This window comes from Dysidea avara, chromosome 4, assembly GCF_963678975.1.
Source record: "Dysidea avara chromosome 4, odDysAvar1.4, whole genome shotgun sequence".
Taxonomy (NCBI): Eukaryota; Metazoa; Porifera; class Demospongiae; order Dictyoceratida; family Dysideidae; genus Dysidea; species Dysidea avara.
The window spans coordinates 8406611-8420865 of record NC_089275.1 but is presented as its reverse complement, the minus strand read 5'-3'; the positions used below and the strand labels follow the sequence as shown (position 1 = coordinate 8420865).

The 14255-nt window shown below is 38.0% G+C and overlaps 2 protein-coding genes across 2 annotated transcripts; one reads left to right on the top strand and one right to left on the bottom strand.

Moving 5' to 3' along the window:
• Positions 1–4655: 4655 nt before the first annotated feature.
• On the bottom strand, positions 4656–8166 carry LOC136252676 (uncharacterized). The gene is made up of 2 exons (XM_066045227.1): positions 7504–8166; positions 4656–5260 (listed from the first exon to the last, which is right to left on the bottom strand). The coding sequence occupies exons 1-2, from the start codon at positions 8107–8109 to the stop codon at positions 4865–4867; spliced, it is 1002 nt and encodes a 333-aa protein (XP_065901299.1). The 5' UTR covers positions 8110–8166; the 3' UTR covers positions 4656–4864.
• Positions 7773–12613, top strand: LOC136252675 (serine/threonine-protein kinase PLK1-like). Its single transcript, XM_066045226.1, has 12 exons — positions 7773–8487; positions 8578–8685; positions 8741–8857; positions 8908–9125; positions 9173–9268; positions 9321–9548; positions 9607–9818; positions 9869–9958; positions 10017–10170; positions 10718–10847; positions 11180–11296; positions 12141–12613. Exons 1-12 carry the CDS (start codon positions 8374–8376, stop codon positions 12366–12368), a joined length of 1812 nt encoding a protein of 603 aa, XP_065901298.1. The 5' UTR covers positions 7773–8373; the 3' UTR covers positions 12369–12613.
• The last annotated feature ends 1642 nt before the right edge of the window (positions 12614–14255 follow it).

The following is a 14255-nucleotide window of genomic DNA, read 5'->3' as shown; positions in this document are numbered from 1 at the left end:
GGTGAATTTACAATTGAACCATACAGAGTTCTTAAGGTTTGGTTATGTGCTTCTGACAGGAAATTTGTTCTGATGCCCTGCATTTAATTTCTTGAAGTCACTCTATGAGTCCATTCCTGAACAATAACAGATGTGAACTCAGCTGGGTTAACAGTTGCTGTTGAGGTTTACAGTAACATCCTCAATACCTTTGAAACAGGATCAAGGTGACTTCATAACTGTTAGAATTTGCACCACACAGAAATTAACAATGGAGCTAATAGCATAATATATTCATCATCACCATATTCCGTATCATGAAACTAGCACTTGCATCATGTTTATATAGACACACTGCAAGAAGCATCTTGACAAGAGCTGGAACATAAAAAGGACATCATTTTTATATTTTCCAGTGGTCATCTCGCACCTCCAGTTTAGATAATGAAATATAACACTCCATCTGATTTTAAAATGATTTGCAATTTTTCCTTTTTAACACTTGATTCAGCTAGGAGTGCCGGCATAATTATGCTGTGAATGGTTTAGCATATTCTGCAAGAGACAAAGTCAGGTTGAGTTGCCAAATTTGCTTGCAATAGCATATAAATAACAGCTTGTCTTTACAGTTTTTAACATCTTGGGAATAAGAGAATTACAATAGTGCATTATTTAATGTATTCAGTAGCAGATGTTGTGAAACAATATTATCCAAGTAACAATGAAGTAGTGAAATAATGTAATAACAGACAATGTAGCCTGTGATGAGCATATAAGGAAAACTTTTTAAACGTTTGCAGACAATGAATTTGGATTGAGAGACAATGGTGAGAGTTTTAAAGAAATAAAGAGCATACTATTTTAGTCAGGTTGGATCAGGCACAACTCCTTGCAATAACCAACAGTTCCTTGTGATTGATGTTGAGATTCCAAAAGTAATTGATTAACTCATAATTGGCTTAATTTGATGCACTTGAAATTCTGAGCAAGTGCATGCTTCATACAATAATTTCTTGAGACATCTTTCCTCAATGATGAGAGGTTTTGTAGAGATTTTAAAAGCACAGGATGAAATGGTGACACAGCCATGTGTTTCAATACAAGACAATGAAGTTAACTGCTGCTTATAGGTTGTAAGCTAAATACTATATAGCTTAATTGTAGCATGTATATACCCTGCAACAGTTTTGCAGTGTCAGTTCATTCATCAGAAACTGAGCTTGAGGATTATCCATCATCCATGTTACATTGTAAAACTGGTACATCAGTGATCACAAGACAAGGACATGGCTACTGGATACAGCAAACCAATTTTTCCTTCTATTGTATCTCCACTGCACTTAAGCCTGGCGCCAATGTAAAGTAAACTGTACTAAATCATCTATGCATGCACTTCTTCGCTAAATGCAACATCTGGCTGTTCAATGATGATCATTATAATACATACATCAGCATTGTCTGTGTTCACAGTGGAGTCAACAGACAACTCAGCATCTGTAGCTTGAGTTTTTGTTTTTTTTCTACATGTGCATAATGTTAATCAGAATGTGTTAGTACTGTGCTTTGTATATGCACATAAGAATCTTTCAGCATGAAAAAGTCAGCCCTTTATGTAGTGCAGCTACCACTACTCTAGCAGTTCAGATACCAAACCACAAACAGTAGATGACTTGCATGGAATCACATCACTTATTCGGGTACTTCTAAATCAACATCTTTCAGTTACATCATTAGGATAGTGAAAGTGTTATGATCAAATACAGCAACTGAGTGCTGTTAAACTTTTAAAGTTATTTTTGTCTTGTCTACAAATTTCCTGCTTTCAACAGGCACACAAGACAATCCAGAAAGATTCACAACATTACCCATCAATTGGATTAAACATAATACCAATCCACAGTATACATATGTACTGACATAAGTGACATTTAGGATGCTGCTATAGTGTCACATGACCATGCAGTACGTTCAATATCTTTATACGTACATAGTATCTTTTGAGCTTGGCCATGGGTACCATTAAATGCCTGCTATCATGTCCTTGAATTCTGATTAGATTCTGTGCTGGGTTTACAGGTATGACTTGTAGTTGCATGTCACACTGAAGGTGAAATTTAATGGAATTTGGATCAGTAACCAGTGGTGGAGGAAGGTATGAAAAATTTGGGGGACTGAGTATAGCTACTTGAGGCCGGTACATGCACTCTCTTACTAGGGGGACCTGGGGGAATGCATATGCCTCCCAGGAATATTTTCAAAAATAAGTGCTATATATGGGATTGAATCTGGAGGCAGTTTTAGCCAATAATCCTGTGAAAGCGTATACCACGTTGATCATTTGATATGACTTATGACATCACAAAACTTAATTTATTGGGGGAAGGGGGGAGTTCTACTCCTGCTTTTTGAAAGTTGGGGGAGGGGGCTTTAGCCCGCTACCACTGGTAACCGTTCCTTCTACTTCATTGTCAGATACAACACCTTAAGCTTTGTTTAACATATCCCCTGTTACCCTGTCTCCATGAGCAGTCTTTCCTAAAGTTACCTACTAGCTTTTGACATTGAGGAGCAGACCAGAAAATTATTTTGTAAGCTGTCAAAATGCTTTGTAGTGTCACACATGTATATTAAATTGTGTATGTATGCATTGTGTGGTGTACCACTGTCTGTGGGTGACATGTCATGTATAATCCACTGGTCCTCACTGCAATTAGCCTTGTAGACAAATTCACCTGTGATAAAAATAGTATATAGATGTCAGCATTATAAATCACAAAATCAGTTGATTCAGTAATGCATATTTTGAATCTACCATAAATATAATACACTTTTAGTCACCACCCTCGTTTATCTGTACCTAACATAAAATTATAAAGGGTGTTCAATTAGAGTATTTTTGATAGTAGGTGTATGTTCTAAGAACACTTCAGAGGCGGGCAGATCATTTAAACTTCACTAATTGCCATAATTGGCCATGGCCATTCTTCCTTAGTGCTACATGTATCAAAGTTAATATTATTGCTATAGTTATACAGACACAACAGTATACATGCCTAAAACTATACAACAAGGTGCACACAGGCATGTACTATTACAGCCCGTATATCACTTTATTAGCTTAATTTCATTGTTTATATACAACATGCTGGATCTCTTGATATCGGAGTGGGCACCATCCTCTTGTCCTTCCACACTGCAGAATGCTAATGGGAATTCTCATTCTTGTGGCCAAAATTATTTTACCAATAGTGGAAGATGTCATAAGCTTAATTTTTTTTCAAAATATATCTTTTTAGGACTACGATATACTCATAAGGTAATGCATAAAAAACACTTTTGGTTGTTTCAAATATGGAATGGCTCTACAACACTAATAGATTTATAATTGCGCAGGCAGTGTTTATAGTCTAGTTTTTGGTTTAGTACTGTTAGAATTTTAAAATTCTGTTACAGTGAAATTATACAATCCATATGTGTACACTGTTTATAGTATAAAATTCAGAACCATGGTTCACCAGATTTTTTACAGTCCATACTATCAAAAACAGATTTTGTAAGGATAAAATGTTTACAGGGAAATTTTTGTTTCAACTACAGCTAGTTTGGGTTTTAGTAAATAGTTGGCAGATACACCTAAACTTGCAACATAATTTTCTAATAAAGCATACACTTGGTGCTCTAAAAGTAGAGAATTAGGATTTGTGTAAGAATTGACACAATAGGAAAACAATGTGTACAGAACACCTCAGTGTTCCAAATTTGGTGGCTTTATGTTTCTTTGAACTGATCATGAAGTTATATATGAAAGAAAATTCTGAGTGTGTCATTTTTGGAAGTTTATGATGTCTCATACTATAGGCATTGTAAAATCATATGCAAGAGTTACAAATATATATGATTATCAACTCTTGCATTAACTGTAAGCAAAATTTCACACAATATGCCTCAATACAGTGAACATGGCTATAATATTAGTCTCGTACCCAGATCCATTTCCTCAGGGGTGGCACTTATTGATTAGAGATCATGAGTCCCTCCCCCCATTCAGAAGATACTATCAGCAATACATGTCTTCGCCCATGAGTCCATCATGAATATCAGATATTGTGGAGGCTCCTATGACATGAACTGGTCTCTTATAGTGGAGGGTTTTTATTTTACCCTCCTTTCCAAATGTACTTCATGACCTCATTATGGTCAAGTACCCAGTAGGTCTCAAACACAGCTAAGATGTACTTCATGACCTCAGTTATAAGGCTACCTCATGACACCAAGTCCATGTCCCAAACATAACTGTACTAAGGTGTACTTTCACAACGTCATTATACAGTGGAGAGTTGACTATACAAACACCAAAAGTGACTGCTCAATTAGAGTATTTTGTCAAAAAGTGTATGCTTTATTAGAGTAATTGAACAAAAACACTGAATATAAATCAATGGAATGGATGCTTGATTTATGTACTATATATTGTACAAACACCCCTTCTCTAATATTAGTTTGGATAATCAACTCTCCACTGTAACGACACATTATATAGGTCCCAAAAACATAATACTACCATCCTTTCTTAGAATTGTCCCTGTACAGTAATGATGAATCTTGGAAACTACTGTTAATTTTAAATCCAAGAACCTAATTTAACTCCCTACCCTGTAACGTCATTGTTTGCTAGCTTAACATAGCAAAACAAAACAATGGAAATATTCATTTACACATGATCTGAAAAGGAGAGTTTTCACAAAATAATAATAATTGCCATACAAAATGTCTTTCAATTTACAGAGCATAATATAACGCATAAACTTGAACACACATACAAATTATAACAGACACAAATTATAGCACACACAAATTATAATACAAACAAACAATAACACACAAATCAATTTTGGCCATTACGCAATGCCCACTCAATGAACTTGTCCCAGTCTGCTTTACTGAAGAGTTCCAGCTCAGGATTAAGCCCATCGGGATTTAATGTGTTGTTCTTCTCAATTTCCATAGCACGGCACAGATGTAGTTCCTCTGGTGATGTGGGTGTGATTTTAATCACCCAGTCAGCAGCAGAAGGGTAGCGTTTTAGCTCAACCTCTAGTGGTGACAGCAAGGATGGATTCTTTGTGTAAAGACCCTCAAACATAGAGACAAGTTCATTCAAAATGTCATAGGAGCCTCCACAATATCTGATGCGCATGATTGACTTGTGGGCAAAGACATATACTGCTGATTGCATCTTCTGAAGGGCTGAGGTGGAAAACTGACTCTTACCACCTAAGACCTGCAATTACAGCAGTAAACACAGTAAGATGTAGAGTGGGACAACATACATACAGTGACATTACTTAGTGTGGTATATTTTTATTGCAGTACGAATTTATTGATCCCAGACACCACAATACAAAGCCTGTCACTGTTTACTGAATGTTAATTCTTAAACACGCATACACTAGTATTTCTGCATGGACAGACATTCACTTATGATGCATTTTCTGGTTACTGCTGCAAAAGTGACAAGAAGCCATTATGTTGTACTGAGACATTATTCAGCCCTCCACAAGTAACCTGTTTCTAATTATGGAGCATGCTTATGGTAATATAGAGAATTGTTGACTATTTATCAGACTAGACTACAGTGGAACCTATACACGACGGACACTTTGGGACCAGCTGATTTTTATCATACAGTATAGTAGTAGCAGTCATGAAAGTTTGAACTTTCCTGTCCAAAATATCACCCAAAACCCAGCCTTACTTTTCCTTCATGACAGCTTGGCAGTACTGGTTAGGCATAATCAAGCCCAAAATGTCTTAGAGCAATCCTCTTCCTGAATTTTCTACTACCTGACTGACGCCCCTTGACTATGGTTATGGCCGTGGTCTTGATTTCTCCACTGTTTGATATATAATACTTAGGCAACACTTTGTCCTTTTGGTTCCCTTTTATTTCCACCATCGTGTAGGTGTGACTCTCAGTAATGCAGCATAGGCTATTAAAGGAATTGTTCATGATTTCCGTATTGCAGAGGTACTTCTCATACTGGTCTCCATTTGTGACCAGATTTTACAAAACTGTTCCAAATTGCACATCAGACAAAATCAAACTATTACCATTAGTGGATAGTTATACCATCGTACTACTCAAGCTACTCGAGGGTTGTTTTAACAACAGATATCTTTTCTGGGTGGTATAGAGAGCTCAGATGGCAGTTTCAGGCTTTGTGAAGGGCCTGACTTAGTAAGAATCAGTAGTTTATGGTGGATGCATGGCCTAATAATGTTGACCAAACATTTTTTCTGTTGATTTTTGCTGCATACCAGCCACTAAGAAGCCAGCACAGCCCTGTAATCTCATGTCTGGACTTCAATCATGGTCTGCCTCCATTTTGAAGGCTATCTCTTACCTACCCCACCTCTTTGTGAGCACTAGTGATAATGCATCTCTTGTGTAAATTTCATACATGTGCTTGCTATCCTTGGAAAGTTATGCTGACTTGAATAGTTTAAAACCGTTTTATCTTGAAACTTCTAATGTGTGATTTGGAATGTTTCTCCAAATTTCAGTCACATTTATTCACTGTACAACAAGTGGAACATAGCTGAAAATGAAAATGTTGCAGAATGATCACTTCACTTTTCGAGGGGGAGGGAGGGGCATTCAGTTGTGCAATAATGTGTCTGTACTGTCTGGTACCATTCTTTCCTTTGATGCAGTATACAAAGGGAGCATGGAAAACCCAGAACAACCTGGATCAACAATATTTTTGTGATTTGGAGTCACATGCAAGCACTAACATGCCAGATTATAAATACTCTACGGTGGAATGAACAAGATTTGTCTACTAATATGTTCTATAGCATTTGTAGCAAACCTGCAGGGTACAATATAAACCAACAGAAAAGTGAGCATTAATTAGGAACAGTGTACCATGCATCTCAGCCACTCTCCATACCCTTAACTAACAACCAAATGATTTTGAAACCTTTGAAAGACAATGCACTTCTAGCTATAGTACTGTGCAACCACAATTCATTTTGTACTGAAGTATGCCTCTAATAAATTCAGTTGCTGACCACCTAACTTGTGTAAGTGTAGCAAAACTATGTCTCAGGATAGTAGCAATTATGTAGTTAGGAATGCTTACATGAAGTTTTGGCTGAGAAAGGTCATTTTCAGATAAATGATTTAACGTGAATTCCAATTAAGGATCGCTCTCATGTTTATTCATGAAGTACGCTGCAGATTTGTTACAAGTAAGGATAATAGAAATGTTGTAGAACATATTAGCCGACAAATTTCATTCATTTCACTGTGGAGTCTTGGTAACAAGTCTTACTCCCCATGAAATTCCCAAGTGAAGCAGAGGTAGTGGAGCAAGGCAAACAGTGGATAAAGGGAAGTTTGGCAATAAAGTCATACAGTAGCATAATAGTATAATGGCTAAACCCTCTCGCCCTCATGTAATTTTTAATAGCTAGGACCAGACACAGAAATACCAGTTGAAAACCTTACTAGACACTTACGTGGGGTAGGTTTGGTGTAAACCACCCTGAATCTGTCTTGAAGTTGTTTGTAGCCATTGATGAGCTGGGCGGTGGTGCTACAACATCTTGGGGCAATGGCATTGGAGGTCGCTTGTCAATATCCGGGTAGTTGGTCCTAGGGCTATCTCTATCATCATCAGCGCTTGTGTGACTAGGCAGACTCTGTCCTCTCGGCAGCGGTTCTCCTCTGCCCCTTGGCGCAGGAATAGGTTTCTGTGGTGAGAAATCAACGCTTCCTGTTTTATTTCGGGGTTTAGGCGCAACTTTTGGTGAACGAGGTGGACTTGAAGTCAAGTGTGGAGAGGAGCGTCCTTCATTTCCAGCTGGTAGTTGTATTTCTGGTGTCGTCTTTTTTGATGTGTCAAACTTGAAATAGTTGATGGGAATTACTCCCTCATTTCCTAGTAAATTGCGTCCTATGTAGAAGAAAAGAACGTTACATGGTTCGACGATTACAATCTGTTCTCCTTTCTTGAAATCCAAATCAATGTTATACTCTGGCGAGGCGTCATACAGTGCAATACACACTGTCCCGTTCGGCACAGGATTGTCTTGCTCGAACTTGATTTCTTTAGAGCTGATCATTATTTTTCTCGCTACCTCAACACATCCGTAAAACTTCGCGTGATCTATTATTTGCTATGGCTACGCGACTGTGTAAACTTGAGGTTAGTACACGTGATCACTCAATTCAAATTCTGAGCGCCCGTTTGCTACAACAGCTTCTACAGTGGTGATTTTGCTTTTGAAAACCTAGGGGTTTTACTGCAGTTTATAATAGCTTTATTTTTAGAGTAAGTTTTCAGCGTTTGCTTTGCGGAAACAAAACAGCGGAGCCAGTGTCGAGTCATGGCTACTATGAGCGGGAAATCTGCATCTTCGTCTGGAATTAAAAGAGATGAAGTAATATTCTTCGATGAAAAGAAAAAGAAGAAATACAAGATGGGAAGGTTTCTGGGAAAAGTAAGTCAGTAATCAGTTTATGTTAAGGCATTTCTCCTTTAGCCGTTTTGTGTGTGTCGTATTTTAAACTCAAAATCTGTTCTATAACAGGGCGGCTTTGCCAAGTGCTACGAATTAGTTGACATGGACACGAACGAGATTTTTGCCGGGAAGATAGTCCCAAAGAGTATGTTAATAAAACCGCACCAAAAGGACAAGGTATGTAAATTGAATGAAATTCAAATTTACGTGGTTACCTCACAATTGCTAATAGATGGCCATGGAGATTGACATCCACAGGTCATTGCAACACAAACATGTAGTTCAGTTTTATAGTTTTTTCGAAGATAAGGATAACATGTTTATACTTTTGGAGCTGTGTCGAAGAAGAGTAAGTGTTTGAATTGTACTAAACTAACATTTTATTGTTGCCACTTTTAGTCACTAATGGAACTTCACAAACGAAGAAAAGCTCTTACTGAGCCGGAAGTTCGGTTTTTTATGAAACAGATTCTAATTAGTGTGACTTACCTGCACTCTCAACATGTGATACATCGAGATCTCAAATTAGGTAATCTATTTCTCAATGATGATCTGGATATTAAATTGGGTGACTTTGGGCTTGCAACACGTGTGGATTTTGATGGAGAACGGAAACGGTAAGGCTAAACATTGGCAAAGCATTTTGTTAGTATTTGCTTAACAGAACTCTATGTGGTACGCCCAACTACATTGCCCCAGAAGTACTGGGCAAGAAGGGTCACAGTTATGAAGTTGATGTGTGGTCTATTGGATGCATCTTGTAAGATAGGATTGTGAAATTGTATGAATCTTTTCACTAATTCTTTACCTAGATATACGCTTCTCGTTGGAAAGCCTCCATTTGAGACATCAAGTCTGAAGGATACTTACACAAGAATTAAACGCAATGAGTATCGAATACCCTCAATCATCAGCTCAGATGCAAGAAATCTAATACAAAAGTTGTTACAAGCTGACCCGAAGCACCGCCCTACCACTGAAAGTATTCTCTGTGACCCATTCTTCCAAACAGGCTTCATTCCTACAAAACTACCCATCAGGTATACATTCTGTAATAGACAGCTCTCTCTGTGTTAATCTGTTGTTTTCTTTGTTTAGTTGTCTTACAGTTGCCCCCCATTTTAAACGTGCCTCTTCTATTGGCGTGGCAGACTCAGCCTTGGCTCATCGCAAACCTCTAGGTGATGCAAACCAGGTTGCCATTGGTGATGGCTTCCGTAAGCCATTTGTTGAGGCTAACCACGGTGCTGCTGTGGAACTACATAAACCGTTCCCAAGTGATAACCCAGGACCAGCTTTTCAGAATGAGAGTCAGTATAAAATTGTGTTGTGTGACTTTTACTATGTGTCTCTTATTTAGACCCACCAGACTGGCATCTCAATTCACTACTGACGCAGTTAAATGCTTGTATTGCCAGTAAACCTACAGAAAAGCCTATACAGTATTATGGTGAGTAAGTCTATAAGAGAGGCCAGCTTTTATCCTCAATGGTATTGGGTGTTTGTAGATGATGCAGAAGACCCAGCTGCTATTCCAATATTTTGGGTCAGTAAGTGGGTGGATTATTCGGACAAGTATGGTTTAGGATATCAACTATGTGACTCTTCAGTTGGGGTGCTGTTTAATGATTCCACCAGGCTACTGCTGGGAGAAGATGGAGAGTGAGTTACTGTGTCTGCATGTGTCCGTAAGTGTGGTGGTGACTGTTATACTTTTAGCAGTCAGCAGCATCACCTCATAAGTACCCCTAATGCTGATAACAAAATCAACCATTAGATTTTTCTGAGCACAAAGCCTAGATACTGCTTGATAGTGTCTTTCGGCACCAGTGCCTCCAGCTGTTTCCCAAGATAACATCTTTCACTTGCATGTAGGATAGACACAGCTTGGTTGCACCGTGTCAGGGTCGTATGCTGCCACTCAAGTTCTAGTGGGTCCCCTGGCTGCGTCATGAACATTGTCGGTAAAGCAGGTGTGAATTAGCCACTGTTGGTCTAACCTTTACTGCTGTCTTTTCTATCCATGTTGAATAGTCCAGTGACCTGCATAGGGTAGTGAAAACAGCATGGTGTATGTGCACATTTGTATGGTTGTGCAAGTGTGTGTGTTCTGTGCCTTTGTTCATGTGATGAAATGTGCTGCTGTGTATGTCTATGTCAACATTTAGTGGTCTACATGTATGTACATACTATTTCACATTCTACGCAGGAGTATGCAGTACATTGATCGTGAAGGAAAGGAAGACTTCTATGGGCTCAGTGCCTACCCAGATACATTGTACAAGAAGGTCACCTTGTTGAAATACTTCCGTAGCTACATGTCTGAGCACCTGTTGAAGGTACCACTTTTGTATTATTGTGTACCCCTTTGTCTATTTGGAGGGGTTTGTGTGTGTGTGTGTCAACCTTGTTAGGTATCGAACATGAACAAAAGGAATTTTAGTTATAATTAGCAAGTCTTTTTGTATAATCACCACCTAAGGACCTCCTGGCCACTGATTTCTTATGAGCAATTGTCATATTTTATAAGACTTCTATTTCTAGTCCATTGTTTATTATAATCCATTGTTTATTATAGAACCAGGAGCCCATTTGCACCACAAATGAGCTCCTGATAGAACTGACTTTGTCATGTATGCTAATTGATGGATTTCTCATGTATTTCTCCCAGGCTGGTGCTTCAGTTGGAGAGCGTCCTGTTGAAGAAGGGGTACGTCTGCCTCACTTGCGTACCTGGTTCAGGACGAGATCTGCCATTGTGTTACACTTGTCAAATGGAATTCTACAGGTATACACTGCTGTACCTATAGTATACTGTGAGGTGCTGTCTTGGACACAATAATCAATACAAGTCTACCATATAGCTGGTTTTTGTCGCACTGAATTTTTTGTGTCTGGTACAAATTTTCAAAAATTAAATCTGCTGCAATAAAACATTGTCACTATTAAATTGTTGCCACTGTTTACCCTTTACCACATAAGCTATATCACCACCTTGCTCTATAAACATACTACATAATCTTGGTATATTTCTTGGCAGGTGTCTCATAGTTTCGTCTGAATTCTTTGTAACTGCCACCTGTTGTGTAATTCCCCTATCAGTTCCCCAAACACTGCAGTCCATATTTTGTTATAAATGTGGTAACCATGAATGTAAGAGCTTTTGCGGAGCACTGAGGTCATATTTCCAACAATTTTCCGCATGCATCTCTAGTGAGCGTCTGAAAGGATAATAAAAAGCTGCGAGATTTTATTTGTGAAATGACAGGGTGTTTGCGAAAATTTGTGACACATTTTTTTTTTACTTGCAGCATTTAAAAGCTCGCAACAAAAAAACCAGCTATACAGTATTTTATTTAAATTCAACATTACAGTTGTTGACAAAAATTTTCACCCACTCAGTAAAATATTTTGAGCATATACCAAGTTGGCCTTACCTTGTAGTAGTTGAGACTTGAGGAATGTGGTGTTTGTTTGTGTTAAAATGTGATATGGGCGCCTCTTTAAATATCACAGGTCCCACCATATCATTTATGCGAATAGTTATTAGGAAGTGGCTGTATTTGTTAAAAAGAACATTTTCCTCTTTGCATGTACCTATGTGTTTGTCTAACTTTCTGCTTTGTTATTAGATCAACTTCTTCCAAGATCATACGAAGGTGATATTCTGTCCTCTAATGGGAGCTGTTAGTTTCATCGATGAGAACAAAAACTTCTGTACCTTCCGGCTACCTCACATTGAGAAATTTGGATGTTCCAAAGAGTTGGCCAGCAGGATACGCTACGCGAAGACCATGTCAGAAAGGTTGCTTGCAAAACTTGATCCTAATCCCAACCAGGAACCACAGACTAATGTGTAGAAAGACACACGATGTCTTTAAACTTAGACCATATTGTTTACCATAATTATTGCACTTTTAAAGCACCACTTTTTGTGTGCTTGCTGTAAGAGTATGTTTAGGAATATATTGTTGTGTATTGACACTTTGTGTCTTATTTACAGCTGTGTTTGTCTAGATGCTTATTTTGTGGTAATATTATTGTATTCTTGTACATAGCATACATGTACATGCTTGTAAATATCTTATTACGCACAATAAACTTATTTTATTGTAAAATACAGTGATATTGAGTAAGTAGTGTGTACTAGTTTTGACTTCTAAGGACATTTACCATATCAGGAGCCCACGAACCTGTATTGGCTGAAACTCACCAGCTTTTTGCTGAACTTGTGGAATACAAATGGGAAAACCCTTGCATTGTACATGTAGTTACAATTTTTCATTGGTAGGGCCAGTGGCCATATATTGCAGGACCAAACTAATACACTTTCCTCCAAGCTGAGCAGGTAGTCACTGCAAAAGTTTCCTGTCTACAAGCACCTAATTTAGCTGCCTATATAGTAGAACAGCATATAGCACCAAAAATGTGCATTTCATACACTGTAATACAATTATGAAACTTTCCACACAAATTGTACTTGTGACATATATCAGTACATTTTTGATATAGTGCCATCATGGATTTGACCTTTACAACCATTTTTTTCATTGAAAATTAATCATTTTTGTCTATCTCCTCGAGGCATTACTTTACACTGTCAACAAACAACCAACATTGCTCATGCTTATTAATTTTGTCAATTTTTCCTCATATTTATTACATCAAATTTGATCAAAATGAATGGAAAAGTGTGCATTATTAGGAGATATGTCTCCATGATATTTAACCTCCTTACCAAGAACAGTTTCTGCAGTCCATTTAGACCTCTGCCAATACAAATTTGTGACTATCAAAAATAGACCTTGTTACAGTAAAATCAGTCAGCTCCCATCTGCACTATATTAGTACTCACTGTTGTGTTAACATGACAACTGGGGCTAGTGCTATACCACACGACTACTTCAGTCTTAGCAGGAGCTCTTACATCTTTGACCTTGTCACCTATCGTAAGATGATCAGCACTTCGTGACACTGGGTCACCAATATGGAGTATAGGAAGCTTACATGATTGCGATGGGAGCAACATTATGATTGATTAAATTTGTTTGGCTAGCTGGTGTAGGAGATCCAGAAGAATTTGAGAACGATGGGTGGAGCACTGGTATTTATACAACTGTGTGTCATAATGTTCACATATGTGCAGCACAAAAGTGTTTCTCGCAACTGAGCTAAACCAGCTCAGCTTGCATACATTAATAACATATTGTAAGGACCTCAGTAACATTGTCTGAAGAGCTAGTAATTTCAGTACATAAAAAGTAAGTATGCAGGTGGCAAAAACCATCTTTTAGCACAAGGGTGGCCAAAGAAATGTTGCAAGTGAATTAACAGCTATTCTGTAGTGTGTAGTATCAACTGAACAATGTAATTGAGGCTGAATAGTACCTGTAGAATAGCAGCAACTTTATAAACAGGTTATAGGGTGTACACAGCTCCTTAACCACAGACTGATATTATATAAGCACAAGCAATGGGGTAAATTAAATTGTCATATTCCTCAACTTCAGCCATTACAAGACAGTTCATTGTTTAGTCTAGCAACCACCAGAGGTCAAAGCATCATCTGTTTGAACAAGTAGATTATCAGTAGCGTAGACAATGTGAAATTTCTCAGTGACTTGTTGTAGATCAGCCATACCGCTAGTATTAACTGGTGATTGGAGCATTGATAATCAGCTGTAGTTGTCTCACTAACAATGAAGAGTAGTGTACTATAAGCCATCGACTTTCCTTCCTCCGTATCT